The sequence below is a fragment of the Cynocephalus volans genome, chromosome 1 (assembly GCF_027409185.1).
Source record: "Cynocephalus volans isolate mCynVol1 chromosome 1, mCynVol1.pri, whole genome shotgun sequence".
NCBI lineage: Eukaryota > Metazoa > Chordata > Mammalia > Dermoptera > Cynocephalidae > Cynocephalus > Cynocephalus volans.
In genome coordinates, this window is record NC_084460.1 from 253,158,760 (window position 1) to 253,178,187 (window position 19,428).

The following is a 19,428-nucleotide window of genomic DNA, read 5'->3' on the forward strand; positions in this document are numbered from 1 at the left end:
TCTTTAATCTGTTATCTCTCCTAGTTTTGTTTTGCATGTTGGACTGTCTTTAGAACTTTCCCTTTTCACATTTATTTCCATGTAGGCTTCTCTGTCTGTGATGGCCAGTATTCCCCTGTTGTGGGGAGAGAAGACATTCCTTCACCCTATGTATAATAAGCTCGTAGTAAACCCAGACACATTTATATTGTGTGTAATTTAAAAACAGAATCATCTGGCAGGTAATCGATTGAGATTGAGACAAAAATGAACTCCTTTCCATATCTTTACAAACAGTAATTTTGTAGAGTAGTAGTAGTAGTTTCACATAGGAAGAGCCAATTTTTTATTAATAATTAATAATTATCTGTTATTCTCACTGCATAGCCATCCATACATATCTTCTTGGGTTCAATTACAACATATATCTGTGACTGTATCATTCTGTTATATACAGTTACATACAGTGTGCCTATATCTGGTGTGTTTTGGGAACTGTAGAAGAAGGGAGATAATAAAAGTTGGCCTGGGAAGGACAATTGATTGTACTTGGACTTAAATGGCACGTGTTGAAGACTTTGGAATGATATACATGGAATATGTTTTGTCCATAAATCTAGGAAAATAAAGTAGCCTCACCACCTGATTGTCACTGTGCTTGTAGAATAAACAAAAGAGAAGACATTTCATTTATTTATTTCTTTATATTCGTATGAATATAAATAAATGATATTCATGGGGTACAAAGCTGACTGTCACCACTCATGCCCAAGATGTGATGGCCAGACCCATACTGGCAGCATGCCCATTACCAATGGTGATTATGTGAAGATATGTAGATCAAAGTACTATAGGCAGAGAAAAAAATAACACTTTCTATGTGATATGTGTACTACAAATGCTAATTGTCTAAACTGGTTGGATGAAATTTAAACATTTTCTTTTCATCTTGTTATCCAGATGGCTGCATATTTTGGATTTTCTGTAGCTGCCACTGACATTAATGGGGATGAGTAAGTTAAAATGTTTCCAGAAACAGTTTTCCTCTCATGTTTATGAATGCTTTACTAAAACTAAACATTATTTTTTTCTCTGTTTTTCTGTCCCCCTCCTGCTAATCTTTCTATTTAAGGAAACAATTTGAAGCAGCCTTAATCATGAATAGTAGAAAACCTCTATGTTGGTCATAATTTTTTTCAGTAGTTTTTGTAACATGAAAATACAGAGTAGTTTTATGAATTATTTAAAGTTTCTTACAAGAGTTGAAGGAAGATTTGAATTTGAAATGACTGTCATGGTAATTGTTTGTGCTTCAATGTGCCTATGAGAGATAGAAAATTGAATTTTAAAAAGAAAGGAAATGCCTAGTAATAGATGGAATTTGATCTTGCTTTGGTGAGAAGATTCTGTTCTTTTAGTTATGCAGATGTGTTTATTGGAGCACCTCTCTTTATGGATCGTGGCTCTGATGGCAAACTCCAAGAGGTGGGGCAGGTCTCAGTGTCTCTCCAGAGAGCTTCAGGAGACTTCCAGACAACAAAGCTGAATGGGTATGAGGTCTTTGCACGGTTTGGCAGTGCCATAGCTCCTTTGGGAGATCTGGACCAAGATGGCTTCAATGGTAAGATCAAAGTTTACCAACTGTGGGTCCCCAATTCTCTGTGTCCTCCTAGAAAACTTGTATAACCCCATCTGTAGAAGTTCACATGAGCAAACCTTCCTGTAAAGACGGATTGAGTGTCAGTGAGTGACACACTAATTTTAAAGAGAGGTCAGTTTTTTTCCTTAAAAATCAGAGCAGAGTTTTCATAAATTGATTCTCATGACTTATTCATGCATCCTTAAGTTAGAATGTCAGAATGGTTAATTTCAGAAAGGAACGTTCATGCCCATGGAGCCCAGCGCTAGCTGGTGATTTTCTGTCTCTGTGTCCTGCTTAGCAGCAGTGCCCTCTACTGTCCACTTGTCTACAAGTGTGAAAAATGCTCCCAAGGCACATTGTCACGGCAGTGCTGACTCTTCCATACCTCATGCATGCTCAAAAATGTGCTTTGCCATTGGTATTTTTAAAGCCATAACTTTATTGTGTCTGTCTAAAAGGGAATATAAAAATATGTCCCTTACGGGGACATGCAAAAGGTATAAGCCTGTTGTTACATAATAGTCCCATTTCGATAGCTGTAGATATCTTTAAAAAGCAGAGCTGGCTTCTACTATATAACTTTTTTCAGAAACATGATATATAGATTACAAATTACCAAGATTTTGTTTTTAAAGAATACTATTAAAAACTTTCTAGAGATCATAGAATGGAGAGATGAGCTGTTGATTTGTTTGTATAATCAACAACATATAGGGAGTTCTTCTTTAAAAATGTAAAGAAAAGTTATATATTAAGAGGAAAACTTAGAAACTTAGAAAATACAGATGACCCTTAAATTTCTCAAGTAATAGTGGAAAGGGAAATGTTCTTTGGCCTCAAGACTCCACTCCTGCCTGGTGGGTAGTTTTATGTCATGCCTAGAAGTGTTATCTCGAAGATTAACCCTTCAAGAAGTTTTCATTGTTAGTGAATAAATACTCAAAGGTACATTTTCCTTCCTGAAATAGTCTTAAACATTTTTATAACCAAGAGAACTTAACATAAATCAAATAAAACTGTGGTATAAAGTTCATAATAAAACATGAAAAGAATACTGTAGAACAGACTAAATTATTACTTATTGATAACAAAAACTACCAGAAAATACAGGGCCGAATTTGAGGTTCTACCCTGCATAAAGTTAATGAGTTCTTTGCTGTATAGCTGGGCCTCTGTCTCCCAGGTTTTGTGGGAGAGCCTGGACTTGTTTGCTGTCACCTTGTCTTAAAGATACTCCAGCCACTTTAAAGAAACTTTCCCCAATTTCATGATCCCGCCAACATCTCATCTTGCTTTCTGTATTTTCATTAAAAGGTATTATCTGTTAACAAATATAAATAAGAGCAGTTATTAAACAAAAAAGTTGAAGCTTTCCAAAGACTTTACAAAGAGGTTTTACTTTTATAGATAGATAATATAGAAGATGATTGTGGTCTCCCAAGGTTTGTTCTTGGGTCTTATTGTCCCAAATAGTAGATTATGAATGATAATGTCTTCAGTGGAAAATAATCTGAGCTATATTTATGTAAATTATATATATGTATCTGTATTCATGTAAATTATATATATGTATATGTATTATATATGTACATATGTATGCTTTCAGTTATAATCTGAATCTTTTTGTTGTGTTGATGCCTGATGATGTTAAGTGCCATTGCTCTCATATTTCTGTATTCTTCTCTTTCATCTGTCCAAATCAGGAAAACTCTAGGGATATGGAAAACAAAACAAGAAAGTTAGGTTCCACAATTTTATATAGCCCCAGGGTAATTATGTGCAGGTTTTGTCAATATCCCTCCAAAAAAGTAGAAGGGGGGGAAAAAAACCTAAAAACAGAAAAGAGCAGCTAAAATGGTCAAAGGATGAAACTGATTGCATAAGAAAGTACAGTTTCCCAGACGAGGCAGATAACAGCCAAGAGAGAAGATGATTAGCATGTATAAGATAATGAAGGGTTTAGAAAAGTTTAGGCTAATTTTTATGAAGGAGTCTCTCAACACTAGAGCCATCTTTTGTTGGGAAATTATATTTTAATAAATACTTTCTTAATGCATATATCAATTCAGAAGTTACACTTATCTATTAAAGCTTTAAAAAGGATAAAAGAAGGACTCTTGCATAATTAAACACTTACTTTTTAAGGATAAAAAATTCTTAGTTGGTGCCTGTCATAGGCCAAGCGTTCTTCTAGATGCTGAAAATGAGAGAATAAGTCGGAGCCCATTCATATCCTTAAGGAAATCAGCATCCAGTCATAGGGTAACATAAACCAACACACACTAGAATGTGATCATCATGGTGTTTGAGATGTTCCCAGTTGTAATGGTCTCATAGAAAGGATGAGTAATCAAGGTGTCTCAGGGGATGTGTTCTTGAGGAGGCATCAGACAGTCTGGGTGCATGAAGGAAATTGAGGCAGTTTGGTATGGCTGGTACATGGAGCTGCTGCAGGCAAGACAGTCATGTCCTTTCTCTCATGAAGCTTAAGTAGACAAACAATGGAAACCCAGATGGTGATAAAGACTGTGGTTTTAAAAACAAACAAACAAAAAGGCAAGGTGACATGATAGAAAGTACCTAGATAGAGAGTGTGGTAGAGAGAGTAGGGGGTCGAGAGGGGGAAGTGCATTGCTTCCTAGGGTGGCCAGGAAAGACTTCTGGAAGGATGACATCTGATCCATGATTTGGACAAACAGAAGGAGCAAGGTTTGAAAAGCTCTGTAGCAAAAGCTGTTAGGACAGAGGGAGCAGCAAGTACTATATATACCTAGAGATGGGAGCTAGCTGCATGAGTTTAAGAAACAGAAAAGAAGGCCAGGATTGCTGGGAAGAGTGAATGAGGGTAAGAAGTTGGGGTTGGGATTGGGGGAGGAAAGATTTGCAAGGTAAGCGGTGGACAAACCAGGTAGGGTTGAGATCTTGTTCTAAATATGTTGGGAAATAATTGAAAGTTTTCAAGAAGTGGAGGGGTGTGACATGCTATGATTAATACTTGGCAATTTTGAAGAGAATGGGTTATAAAGGCAAGAGGCGAGAACAGAAGTGGGAGGCCAACTTAGGAGCCTGCCTTAGGGATCCAGGCAAAGGTTGGCAGTGGCTTGCCTAGAGTGCTAGCAGCAGAGACAGAGAGAAGTGGACGTATTTGTAATGTATTTTAGAGTTAGAAAATGTCATAGTGACCATTTGGTGTTTGAGGATTCTTTTTCTTTTTCTTTTTTTTTTTAAGAATTTAAAACTTTGTTTATGTTATTTCAATATAAGTTGAGCGAGATCAAAATGAAGTCATAACTTTCAAATTTCTGAGTCGGATTGACTTCTATTCAGAAAAAAGCAAAAACCATGCATAAATAAATTAACTAGAATTTTGAGAGCTAGAATGAACTTTAGGTGAATCTTTTGATGTGTCGCCTTTCTACTCTCCAACCCCTCTATTTTAAAGATGAAGCAGTTGAGGTTCGGAAAGTTTAAGAGATTTGTCCAAGGTCAGACCCAGGATATCTAACTCCAAATTAATGTCATTTCTACACAGTTTCACTTGGATCTCCTTCAGTTTGACCATTTCTTTTAAATTAAGAGTACCCCAGTGAACTTTGAATCAGTATTTATCATAAGTGATTTCTATAAATATTAAGATTTCCATATAAATAATTGTAAGTACTAAGACTTCTCTCTGTCCTTGCCCTCTTCCCTCTCCTCTCCTTCCTTCCTCATTCTTTCCCTTCTTTTTCTTCTCCTCCTTTCATTCCTCTCTCTCCCCACCTCCCTTTCCCCCACAGATATTGCAATTGCTGCTCCATATGGGGGTGAAGATAAAAAGGGAATTGTGTATATCTTCAATGGAAAATCAACAGGCTTGAACGCAGTACCATCTCAAATCCTTGAAGGACAGTGGGCTGCTCGGAGCATGCCACCAAGCTTTGGCTATTCAATGAAAGGAGCCACAGATATAGATAAAAATGGATATCCAGGTGCTTTTCTAATAAATATGTATAGCTCTTAGATTTTTCAGTTCTAATAGCAAATAGTATCAATTACTGTCCTCTTGCTTTATATTAAAAATCATTGCAATTCAATATTTCAAGTATTGGTTAAGCCTTCACTGCATTCAGGGCATTGTTTCCATCACTGAAGGGGATATGAAGAAGAGACAGCTCTATTTCCTGGGAGTGGACAGTAGAAAACACATACTCTGAATTTCTTTTATTTTCTTGAAGTCTGTAATGAAATGTCAGAGAAAAATGCAGATGCAATAAGCCAAAGCTAAATGCTCATTATAATTGTTAGCCATCTTGTTTTGTTTTTAATGATCTAGGATTTTTATGGATTTGACTAGTCGTTGTGATTTTTTAAAAATATATTATTTCATTTAATTCTCCCAATAAGGCTAAGTTAGCTCATTACTATACCATTTTCTGGATATGAAGAGACTGAGAAAGGTAATCTGCCCAGTGTTGCTCCCTGGGTTGATCCAGTAGAGCAACAAGGCATTTTCTGGTTCTTATACACTTTAGGGTATTATAATGGATCTAGGATCAAAATGAGTCCTCTCTTTAATTGAAATATATTGTAGAAAATTTAGATGACCTCAGTCGAATAGTTAACATGAGCTCAATATACAAGCATGTTGAAGTGTTTCAGTAAGTAAAACATGAAGTAGATTCTTGTTTATAAGTTAGCATTATTTCAGAGGCTTTTTTTTTTTGTTATAAATACAATATATTTATCAATAGAACTTTCAGAAAATACAGCAAAGCATATCTTTCCAATCTTTTTCCCTATATATTCACGCACATTTTTTTAACAAAATGGAATTATGCTTTATGTACTACACTGTATATATTATATATTATATTATGTAATATATATAGAATATTTTACTCAAAGTATCAGAAACATTTCCTCATGTTATTATTCTTCTAAAACATGATTTTTTTGTTTCCTATTCTAACAAATTATGTCTTATTTTACCTTATTTTGGAGCATTTATATTTTTGTGTATAATTTTGGTTCATACCTCTGATTATTTCCTTAGGGCAAAATTCTAGAATTGCTGTGTCAAAGGTGTGTACAGACTGCTGATACACATTATCAAATTATAGTCCCATTGCCTACCCAAGAAGGCTTTGTCAACTTTTTTAAGCACTCACCAGAAGTAAATGATACCATTTTTCCATACTTGTGCCTCTTTTAAATATTATTTTTAACTATGTAATAGATGGATAATGTTATTTTGTTTTAACCATTTTTGATTATTAGTGAAAGTAAGCATTTTTGTTGATCATATATATATATTTAAAATATATATATATATATATATATATATATATATATATATATACTTTTGTTTATTTCCTTTTTATGTCTTTTTTGTCCTCTACTGGGATGTTGTTGTTTTTTTCTCTCATTATAATTTTTTTTTTTAAACTTGCCCAGTACCTTAAATATTGAGGGTATTAATTCCTTAACTCTTGTATATATTTCCCAGTTTTGTCACATTTGCATTTTGGGCATAAAGAATTTTTAAATTTTTGTGTAATCCAGTCTTCCTCTCTCTATGTTTTCTTATGTGCTTTTCTGCTTAGAAAGGGCTTCCTCAAATTCAGCTTGGGTATTCAACTGAGTTACAGAACTCTGATTTCATTTTTTCTGAATCGTGAACCAGTTGTACCAATTACACAGAAAAACTAATACTTTCTGGTTTTGCTGATTAGAGTGCTATCTGCTCTCATATTCAGCATATATGCAATGTGCTTTTTTGGTTTTGCTTTGTTTTTGAAACAAGAGAAATGACGGGGAAAAGAAAATTTTACAATGAAATTGTAAAATCCACAGGCATTGATAAAGCTTTTCACTTTCGGGGTATGTTTGTTTGGGGGTTATACACTTCCTTATTGTTTCTATTTTTACTAATTACCAGTGAAAAAGATTCTTACCTACCCGGATAAAGGACTAGTTTATGATGAGCATTTGCTACTGATTATAGCTATTTCCAATTTTCACATATTTTAGCTTCATAGATGTTATCTTACAATCTCTTAAAGAATAATTTTGTGAATATGTTTAATCTTTTTATGTGCATTGAAAGTTTTATAGAATGGTATATCTTTTAAAAACCATTATTATTATTAACATGTTTTTCTTCTCTCTTAAGACTTAATTGTAGGAGCCTTTGGTGTAGATCGAGCTGTCTTATATAGGTGAGCATGTTCCATATCCTGTAATGTAGGAATATTCTGAGTTATTTGAAATATTTTTAGTTAAGTGCCAGTGTTTGAATATCAGCTTGATTTCTTGAAATAATGACAATATTTGTTTATTCTTCCTATTCAAGATTTTCTGGAGGCAAATAGTATTTATACAATGAAGTCCCAAAGAAGATAAAGCTGTAAATTTTTTTATTTAGAAAAGTGTTCAGAGTTTTGCCCCTTTGTCCTTTAAGTTATGTTCAAGGGTATTCTCCTGTGTTTTTAATCTCTCTTCAAAAATTGTACGAGTTTACATTTTCTTATAAGAGGCAGGAAATTAACTTGGTGCTTGTGCCTAAGTATTCTATGACTACAAGGGCAGTATGTATTGAATTCCAAAGTGAATATTTTTTTTAGAGAAATATGTATAAATTTTCATATCTCTATTTCCCAGCTTCATACATATTCCATTACTTTCTGTATTTCATCATTTCCTCATACCTTAGAATAACAACTGGAATCCCAAGTAGATTAAGATGTTTATACTTTTGTAGACTAAGTTTATCCATGGCAGGAAAACTAACATTTGTGTTGTGTAATAGAGTTTGTTATGGGTCAACTTAATTATAGCTATAGAGGCAACATGTGTACTCACAGATTTCAGGGATTTATCCTTTTTGATACAGGCACACTGAGAGCCTACTATATTTTTGTGCAGGATTTAAGCCTGCACATCTGAACTTTGGAAAACTATATTTATTTTAATTTATTGCTTTAGTTTTTTAAATTGCTATTAATGAAGTAACAGTGGTAAAAAAAATTAAACAATACAAAACCAAACATACAATAAAAAAATATACTTCTGTTCACACCAGTTACTACTTTATTAGTATATCCTACCAGAAATATTCTATGCATTAAAAAATCATGTGTAAGTATGTATGTGTACCTGTAGACATCCTTTGTACATTGTGGGTTTTTATTTTTTTCTTTCCTACTAAAATTATATCTTGGATGTATTTTAGGGATCACCCCATACTAGCACGGATGGCTTTATGGCACTCATTTTCCCCACTGTATTGCATTGTGTTAGGTAGATATCCCACGACTTATTTAACCGTTTGCTTTAATGTACTGAATGTAGATAGGCTGGCCAATTGTCCCACTTTGCCTGGAACTGAGCTATTTCCCAGCATGCAGGGTTTTCAGTATTAAAATTAAGAAAGTCCTGGGCAAACTGAGACAGATGGTCGTCCTGTGTTTAGGTTGCTCCTATTCTTTTTCTTATGGCAAACAATGCTTTAGTAGACATTGCACTGTATATGTAGTGAATGTGAACCTAAAATGCTTACATCAATCAAACTTCCTTAAAAACTTTTTTTTTTTACCCACTAGGGCTAGACCAGTTATCACAGTAAATGCTGGCCTTGAAGTGTACCCTAGCATTTTAAATCAAGACAATAAAACCTGCCCACTGCCTGGAACAGCTCTCAAAGTTTCCTGGTGAGTTTATTTGTTTACTAATAGTTATTATTGTGATTATCAGTTCAATCATTGTAAGAACAATTGAAAATGAAGAGGGGGAAGGGCTGAAATATCACTGCAGCAGTTTCTATGGATACACCCTATTTCCATGTCATAGATTGGATTGTGGAAGTAGTTCTCCAAAGAAGATATGTAGAAGGCTGCAGAAATACTCTGTAAACTAGTATAAAATGAATTTTTAAGAATTATGCATGAACAATGAATATATTCAAAAATAAGGAAAAGCTAGTGGGATCTTAGAACTCGTTTATATTTTATTCTAAACAGATCTATGAAAGTTGTAATTTTTGAAAGATATGTTCATTTTTAGATTTAATATCTGTGGGTAGCCAAATGAAAAAAAAATATTTCACTGTAACATATTGGTCTTTTACTTGCCCATTTATTATTTTTAATAAAATAAATTTATTTTTCCAAAGAAAAATAATAATATTTTTTCATAAGTTAAATATTTGAAATCTTCTCTAGTCTATTGTTTCTCAAGTTTCCATCGTTTACATGCTACTTTCCTGATTTTTTCCTATCTTTTCATTTTACCTGTATTAAAATTTTCTTAAGATTTTCTTTAAATTGACTCGTTTTACTTCAAATTATTTTAAAATAAAATGGAGAAACCAATCTTTCTCATACATCTCAAAGTAAGTATAAAACTAATAATGAAAAATCTTGACCCATTTACTATTAAAATCACCAGTTATAGCCCAACTTGAGAAACACCGTTCATGTTTCTTTCTCGCACAGAAAAATTGCAGATAATTACAGATGAAGAAGAGAATGATAGTTAGCAAAATTGTTTCAAATGAGCTAACAAAAGATATTTTTTCTGATTTTGTTTTTGAATTATTTTTGAGTATTTTTGAATTATTATTGTAGTTATTGAAATTTTAAAGAAAAATTTTTATTGGATTACATTAAAAAATTAGTAATATTTATTCTTCATTTTTATTGACTGGTAATGATATTGTTTTCAAGATTTTGGCTTTAAATTTTACTGTCTTTCTTTTCTTCACTCACCTTGCATGTCCTGTGAGGTTGCAAATAATATGCTTGTAATAGTTCTAAGGATTCAAATGCACTAACTAAAGCAGTAGCTTTTGTGATTTTGGCCATGGCATAGTAAGAAATACATTTTACTTCATAATCTAGTAAACATGTGTAATTAAAGCTAAAGTTTCACAAAATCATATTAACCCTTGATACTTAGTCAATTTTATTTATTTAATTTGTTTTTTTAAGAAGCTGGACACAACATATTAAACCAATTTCATGACTTGTCAGGACCTGTTGATAAATTGCAAAAAACACTGTTCTAGAGTAGCTTGCTAATTAAAAGACGCTTCAGTAGTGGGTCTTTTTATTAAGTGAGACATTACTAAAATCATTTTATCAACAGGTTCTATAAATGAGAAGAAATTAGGAAAATCTTTTATTCCCCCCCTTTTGTTGTTGTTGTTGTTTTTGTTTATCTGTTTGATTCTTTTTCAAACTTTTTTTTTTCTTTCTTATCAAGCTACCATGAAAGGAAATGTGCTTAAATTACTGAAGGATGAGTTAGTCTCTATAGTTTCATATTTTAAGAATAATATTAACACATGAAGAAAGATATAAGGCTTTACAAATATAAACTATGTATTAGAAATGTGAGATCTGGTTGTTATTAAAAAATATGTCTAACTGGGATTACAGGATTTACATATATATTTTATTTTCCTGCAGTTTTAATGTGAGGTTCTGCTTAAAGGCAGATGGCAAAGGAGCACTTCCCAGGAAACTTAGTAAGTGTCTTGTGAAAAATCATTACTTTAATGCTGTTGCATACACATTTTCATACTGTTTTCAGATATTTGAATAGTTATTCAAACTGCTGTTATTGTTTTTCATTTGAATGTTTACGCTTAAAGACATTTAAGGTTACAACATAATTACTTTCTTTGGTAACTCTTAAGACAATTCAGAAATAATTTATGAACATTGTGAACAAAATAGTCCACAGAATGGCAAGCATATGGCCTTTAGCAAATTAAGCAGTTACCAATGTGAGATAAATGAACTCTGGGGGAATGAGTATCATTGTTTATAAGTAGATGATCTACTTAGAAGTTAATATTTTATGTCTTGGGGAAGCCTCCAGCGATCTCAGGATAGAGGTGGTTTAGAAATAGAAGAAGGAGGAGAGTAGATTTTGGTCACTAAGTTTAATCCACACAGCAAATACTACTGTTCCTTTCCTAAAATGGTTTATGTGGTCCTGAGGACAAGGCAGGAGTGTTAAATAATTACTGCCAAGATTTGTCAGTATGTTAGTGACAAGACCTAAGAGATAATAATAAAGCAGAGAAGAGGACTGAAACTAATGAGTGTGGAAGTTTACATAGGGTAGCCAAGCAAAGTGTCACTGCAAGATAACTTTTCAGTGGAGACCTGCAGGAAATGAGGGAGCTACAGGGTGTCTGGAGGAGTATTTCCCACAGAGGAAACAGCAATTTCAAGAGGCATGCAGCAGGTGTGTGCTGCTTGTGTTTGGGAAACTGCAAAGAGGGCGTTGTGGCTGCCTAGAACAGAACGTGAAACAAAATAGCCCTGGTCTTGCACCTGAATTTGAAATGAAGGTCAACATTTAGAGAAATTTTGGAAGAGACTTGTGGTTTTAAAGACTTACACTCATCTCAGTTTAAGAAACTACTTAAAGAACTGAATCTTAGGAGTCACTAATCCTAACAACGGTGCTTCAAACTATTGGCTGCACAATTATTTTGAGATGATTCTTGACTCATTAAACTCTGCTTGGTCACTTGCTTCTTGAGGACATATGGATCTGACAATTTGGCATGGTAGCTTCATTGGAAGCAGGAGTTGCAAGTGATGCAAACTGTTCATTCATCACTGTGTTTAATATAATGATATGGATGCATATTACTAAATACTTTTTAATCAAAATTGGCAAAAGTTTTGCTACTTGAATTAATGGTGAAAGTCTTAATTTACATCTGTTTCATCCTCTGGACTTCCTCCCCTCAGCTTAAAATAAAAGACAAAATTCTCCTCTCTCTGATAGTTGTTTGCCAGCATCATTATTTGGAATTATGTATGACATTACTTTGGGGATAGTTGGATTAATTATTTAATTAGTATTAAATATTTATTCAGAATTAATATGTTGTAGTCTTGCTGTAATGTATAGACATTTTTAATGAATTAGAAGCAAATTACTTCTAAAGAATAGATATCTGTTTACATGAAAAACTCTTGCTATCTAGAACAGATAGGTATCTGTAAAGAATATGTTGGTTATAAATCCTTTGGTTTGTGTAGACTTCCAGGTGGAGCTTCTTTTGGATAAACTCAAGCAAAAGGGAGCAATTCGACGAGCACTGTTTCTGCATAACAGGTCCCCGGGTCATTCCAAGAACATGACTATTTCAAGGGGGGGACAGATGCAGTGTGAGGAACTGATAGCATATCTGCGGGTAAGAGATACTTTTCTGATCTACTACCTTTTATTTTAGTCATTATTTTTTTCTTTTTCATCTAAATGATTTTTACATTCTGTAAATTGGTATTATACCAAAAGGAAAAACACAGAAAAATACACTTGAGGAAATTTGGCTTTGTCAAGTGTCAAACCTGTCAGTGAAGTAATGGATTTCTACACCTGGCAGACTGGATGGATATACCAGGCCTTTCTGTGACAGTACTGTTGAATGAATTATGATAAACATATTTCTTAAATATTGCTGGACTTTCAAGATAGTAAAAGAAATCTCCAGGGTTTAAAAAAAATAAGCAATCAACTAAAAAACCCAAGTGGCTAAGTCTGAATTGGGGGTTATAAGCAAATGTGTGAGCCAAGGTTGCTGGCAAGGGATGCAGTCTGGGGAGAGGGTGAGCAGTGATTGCAGACACCAGCACAGGGATTCAGACTCACCTGAGGCTTTCTGCAAACCAGGGATCTCAATCTGAGACGCCTGTATTAGGCCCAGACCTTTGCCTCAGTCTAAAGTGCTCTCAGGACAGAGATGCACCCTGACTCCAGCAAGAAGAAATGCAAAGCCTCTCTGTAGGAGAGCAATCCAGTATGGGACCCATGATTTCTACAGGTTTAGTTCAATCAAATATGAATGCATTTAAAAAGTAAAAGTACCCAACACAGGCCAATAGAAGAAAAAAGCAGATTTTAGACCTGTAAAGGCTTAGGTGTTGGAATTATCAATTACAGAATATAAATTCAGATAAAATGCTTAAATACATTAAGGGTGAAATTTTTTAAAAGAAGACAAAAACATCAATAAAGATATGGAAAACAACATAATTAACAAACTTGATTTAACAGACCTATATAGAACCCAGCACCTAATAATTAGATAATATAAAAATTGACCATGTATAGGTTGTAAAGGAAGTCTAAACTTCAGAAAAGTGATATAGAAAATGTGGTATTTGATCACAATGCAAGTTTTAGAAGTCAGTAACAGAAAGATAAATTGAGAAATTGATTTTCTGGGAAATCACAGGAAATATGATTTTAAATAACTTATGGGTCAAAAAGAGATCATAATGGGAATTTACTTAGAACTAAATCATAATGAAAATATTACATATCAGAATGTGTAGATGTCACAGAAGCCAAATATAAAGGTAAATGTGTACTCTTTAATGCAAGATTGATTTTTAAAAAATGAAAGAAAGAATTAAAAACCCCACAAAATTAGGAATTGAATAGGGACATGTTACAGATAAAAGAGGGATTAAAATAACAGAATATTATAAATAACTATATACCAATATATAGGAGTACTTAGACAAAACAGAAAAATTCTTAGAAAAACATAACTGCCATAAGAACTAGAAAATCTGAATAATCCTATAACCATTTAAAAAATTGAATTGGCTGTTAAAAATCTTTACACAAAGAAAACACAAAAGCACACATGATTTTATACGCAATCTAACCATTCAAGAACAAGACATGCTAATATTAAACAAACTTTTCAAAAGAATAGAAAAACAGAAAAATTTTTAAACTCTTTCTATGAAACTTGTGTAGTTGGTACCTAGACTGGTCAAAGATAATACAAGAAAGGAGAATTTCATCCCAGTCTTACACAAAGACATAGATGTAAAATTGCTCAAACAATATAAGCAAACTAAATCCTAGCAGTTTATATAAAAAAAGATAAATATACCAAACTGGATTTATCCTAGGGTAGATTAACATTAAGTATCTATAAGTGTAACTTCCCACATGAATAGAATAAAGAAGAAAAAAAAATTGACTGTCTTACGTATAGAAAAAGCTTTCAATTATTTATGATTTAAGAAACAAAAAAGACAAATGCCTCAAGTTATGAATATGAAGAAATACAATTTTCAATTTAGATGAAGTCTGGAAATATCTATTAATTGGTCAAGAAAAAAGTTAATGAGAACTTTTATACATTGCTAATGGTAGTGTAAATTGTTATGAAGACTTTGGAAATAATATGGTAATATAGAGCTGACAGATCTAGTTGTCACTACATATAAGAATAATCACTGCAACAATTTTTGTACTAGCAAAAACAAAAAAAACCCCAAAACAACCCAAATAACCTTTGAAAGGAGAACAGATAAATTGTGGTATATTTATATTAAGAATTATTACTCAACAATAATAGTTAATCTTGGCTACATGCAACAGTATGGATGAATCTTAACAAGAGGGTTGAACAGAAAGCAAATCACAGAAGACAACGTATGATCCCATTTTTAAATAAGCAAAAAAGGAAAAAGCAAAACTGGAGAACATATTGTTCAGGGACGTACTGTATAGCAAAAGCTTGATTTAACAGACCTGTATAAAATCTGGCACCCAACAATTACGGAATATAAAAATTGACCATGCATAGACCAGAAAAGAAGTTTAAACAGATTTCAAAAAAGTGATACTATAGAAAAGCAAACAAGGGAATGGTGAACTTAAAATTCAGGATAGTGTTTACCTCTGAGAAGAAAGGCAGAGGGATGAAAAGAGAAGTACGTGGGTAGCCTAAGCAGTATTGAGGATGTCCTAGCTATTGTGTTGAGTGTGTGTGTGTGAGTGCTCATTTCATTAACATGCTTTGTATATTTTTATGTGAATCAAATTTTACATTATAAAACAAAAATTGATTCCAAGTTCTCACTGAATAATGATAAGCTTTTAGGATACTCTTTGTTATTATACCACAAAGTATAATTTCTCAGAGTTTTGGTAGAATTAAAAGATTAAGGGATGAATACAGCTGGCTTTGTGATGTGCACTTAGGATTTCTCCAGATAGTTTAAGTTGATGTCATCATTAATTCAAAGCTTTTCCATTTCTAGGATGAATCCGAATTTAGAGACAAACTCACTCCAATTACTATTTTTATGGAGTATCGGTTGGATTACAGAACAGCTGCTGATGCAACAGGTTTGCAACCCATTCTTAACCAGTTCACTCCTGCCAACGTTAGTCGACAGGTACTGTGCTTTCTCCATTTATCACTAATTTCTTACTTTGATCTTTTTAAAATATCACCAGGGATTGCTTTTATGATGTTGTTAAATGTTTAGTCAAAGAAGTCAGAGAAGGAATCTGAATTTTCAGGTCGGAGGTATTTAAAGCCACTCAGTGATGTGCAGAGAAAGACAGGGCAGCATTTCATATACATAAAATAGTGAAATAATTCAAGGAAAACAACAAATCACCAGTTTATTTACAGTGTTTTAGTATTTTGCTAAACATCTTTGATACCTATGTTATCTTCGATGCACATTTTAATTGAAAAAAAGTCTCTCTATATATATACATATATGCATATTATAGTACATAAATCTTTTCATAAAACCAAATAAAACAATATAAAATTTTAGAAAGACTGTATTATAATTTTAGAAAATCCTTGTATTTAAATACTGTTACTGTATCTCCTATTTCTCTTGTTACCATTGCTTTTGATTCTTAGCAAACTCACCAATCTCTTTAATGCCAGTACCATGTTAAAGCCAGCTAATCAAGTACATTAACTTTTGAGCCCCCTTGGAGGGAAATAATTACTTGAGTAATATTTGGCTTTCTTTTTCTCCCCTCCTGCTCTCATCCTTCATTATTTGAATCTTTTTTGTGTGTTTCCTTTGTGTCTCACATTTGTTTCAACAGTTAAACTATTTACTTTCAGACACTTTTCCTTCTGCATTCTTAACTCTGTTATTTACTCCTATTTCTGTGTTAATTACCCACCCCACCATTTTTATTATTTACTTCTCTCTAAAATAGGTCTTCCAATTCACTGCATTCTCCCTATTGAGTACTGGTGTCCATTAGAAATGTAATATAGTGTGAGCCTCATTTGTAGTTTTAAATTTGCTAGTTAGCAACATTTTTTTAAAGGTAGAAAGAAAACAGGTAAAATATATTTCATAATATATCTGTACTGGTTTGCTGAGGCTGCCCTAACAAAGTAGTACAGACTGGGGGGCTTGAACAACAGAAATTTATTTTCTCACAGTTCCGGAGGCTAGAGTTCAAGGTCAAGTTTTTTAGCGGATTTGGTTTCTTCTGAGACCTCTCTCCTTGTCTTGTAGATGGTCACCTTTTCTTGTGTCTTCACATGGTCCTCCCTCTGTGTCTGTGTCTTGATCTCCTCTTCTCATAAAGCACCAGTCATTTTGGAGTAGTGCCCATCTTAATGACCTCATTTTAACTTTCATATTACCTCTTTAAAGACCATATCTCCAAATACGGTCACATTCTGAGATCCAGGGGGTTAGGATTTCAACATATAAATTTTAGGAGAAACACAGTTCAGCTCCTAACAATATCTAAAATATTATCATTTCAACATGTAATCAATTTAAAAATTATCACTGAAGGGCCAGCTTGTGGCTCACTTGGGAGAGTGTGGTGCTGATAACACGAAGGCCATGGGTTTGGATCCTATATAGGGATGGCCGGTTAGCTCACTGGCTGAGCATGGTGCTGGCAACACTAAGCCAAGGGTTAAGATTCCCTTACCGGTCATCTTTAAAAAAAAAAAAAAAAATGTCACTGAAGTATTTTACATTCTAGTTTTCTACTCTATTCAAAATCCACAGTATAGTATGTACATTTATAGCACATCAAAATTCAGATCCTAGAGTTTCATTGGAAATATTTTTCTTTGTATTTAGAATTCTTATAATTTATAGTTGAAAAAGTAGATTCACATACTCAAGTTGATCTAAACATACTTAAAATTAAATAAAATTTGATAATCAGTTCCTCAGTCATGCTAGGCTTATTTCAAGTGCTCAAAAGCCACCTGTGGCTTGCTAGTAGCTACTGTATTGAGTATATAAGTGTAGAGCTTTGGTTATCTGGGCATGGAAGACATTGTTTCATGCTTTTCTATTTCTGAAACTATCTTTAATGATAATGTATTTTAATACTGTAGCTGCTCTAATGCCGGCTAAGTCCTTTTTCTTCTGTGTAGAGTGGTGGTTAGCCAAGTATCTATTTACCAGTTTTATTAATATTTTAAACATATTTTTCATTCCAAACTTCAGATACTCATCTGTCATTCTAACAGTGAATGTTATGCACACCATATCACTAGTAAATTTATTATTCCACACTCTATTCCTAAACTAATTGAGCAGTGATTTATACTTGGTATGACTTAAAGAATCACATTCCTCAAGGTTTTCTAATAGTCGTGACCTTTTTTTTCCCCTGAAGTTTATAACAACTGTTTACATGTAAGTAATTGAATTAATTCACATATATTTTTGGGTTTCATCTCAATTAATCTGACAGTTAAGATTCCTATCATATAATTGGGTAGCTGCATATCCTTTGTGACTTGGAGGTATACAGCATCATCATCTTTTCATTAATGGATACTGTTCATTATTCTTCTCCTTTAAATCCATTTCTCTCTTCTTTTTGTCTGCCTCTGGGAAGCCCTTGGGATGTTAACAGAGACAAACTAAGAATGGCTTTTCTTAATTTTTATATTCCTTTTCTCACCCAAGCTCCTCTGCTTCTTCCCACTATTTCTCTCTTTTGGTCTTTCCATATTGCTCCAGCTGGCACCTTCTCCTGGCTAGATCTAGAGGGAAAAAGTTCAGGTTTTTGCTCATTTTAACTATCCTGATTACCTAACTTTTACTCTTCTAGTTCCTTTTCCTTCATCTCTTTCCAAAGAGATGCATGTGCTGGTCTCATTTTGTCCAATTTCCTTTCCCCTTGGTCTGCCTGACTGAATGGCTGCTATATATCTACAGCTCCTTCTTCTTTTATCCTCTGCAGCAGTATTTCTGTGATATTGGCAGAGGTACGTCCACAGTGAGAAACTCTAGAAGGGTATTTATTTTGCCCAAGATCACACAACTTAGCTAGAAGCAGAGTCACAATGAACCCTCATTTCTTGACTATTACTTTCTCTTTTACACCAGACTTTATTCCAGAATGATGACAGCTAATTTGAGATAAAATTAAAACTTTCCATGTAATTGTATCATATCCTTTGAATCTTTTTCATTCTTGAGTAGCTACACTGACCTGTTTAAAACATAAGTGGCCATGATCTCTTTTGCAGGTATACAAACAAGTTGATGAGTATATATATATATATATATGTATATAAAAATATATGTATACGTATATATGTGTATTTCCACATATATTGATATATATTGCATATGCAACCTGTTTTGGTATTTTTTTAATGTAGAAAAAATAAAATGTTTTTTTCTAGGCTCATATTCTACTTGACTGTGGTGAAGACAATGTCTGTAAACCCAAACTGGAAATTTCTGTAGACAGGTAAGTTTTGTTCCAGACAATAAACAGTATAATAAGAAATTTAAATGGATGAACACACTTTGCTGTTCATCTTTTAGTGAGAATTAGTTATGTTGGAGAATAATACATGATTTTTTATGATAATAACACTATCGATATTGAATTTCAAAAAAATATATTCACTGTATTTTCACTAGTTGCCCAGGTTGACAGATGTATTACCATTCAGCTTTGGGTAGGTTCACAAAGTAATATCATATCATCTTAAAGACACACTTCATTGTAGACAT

The 19,428-nt window shown here is 33.3% G+C and overlaps 1 protein-coding gene across 2 annotated transcripts in view; it reads left to right on the forward strand.

The window, feature by feature from the left end:
* The window catches only part of ITGAV (integrin subunit alpha V), an 82,914-nt gene that overhangs the window by 51,625 nt on the left and 11,861 nt on the right, over nt 1-19,428 (forward strand). For both annotated transcript variants that reach the window (XM_063090826.1, XM_063090835.1), the window contains exons 11-19: nt 940-992; nt 1,398-1,600; nt 5,401-5,592; nt 7,776-7,821; nt 9,205-9,312; nt 11,071-11,129; nt 12,667-12,821; nt 15,697-15,834; nt 19,092-19,159. In XM_063090826.1, coding sequence (XP_062946896.1) covers nt 940-992; nt 1,398-1,600; nt 5,401-5,592; nt 7,776-7,821; nt 9,205-9,312; nt 11,071-11,129; nt 12,667-12,821; nt 15,697-15,834; nt 19,092-19,159 — 1,022 coding nt within the window. The remainder of the gene's footprint in view (nt 1-939; nt 993-1,397; nt 1,601-5,400; nt 5,593-7,775; nt 7,822-9,204; nt 9,313-11,070; nt 11,130-12,666; nt 12,822-15,696; nt 15,835-19,091; nt 19,160-19,428) is intronic.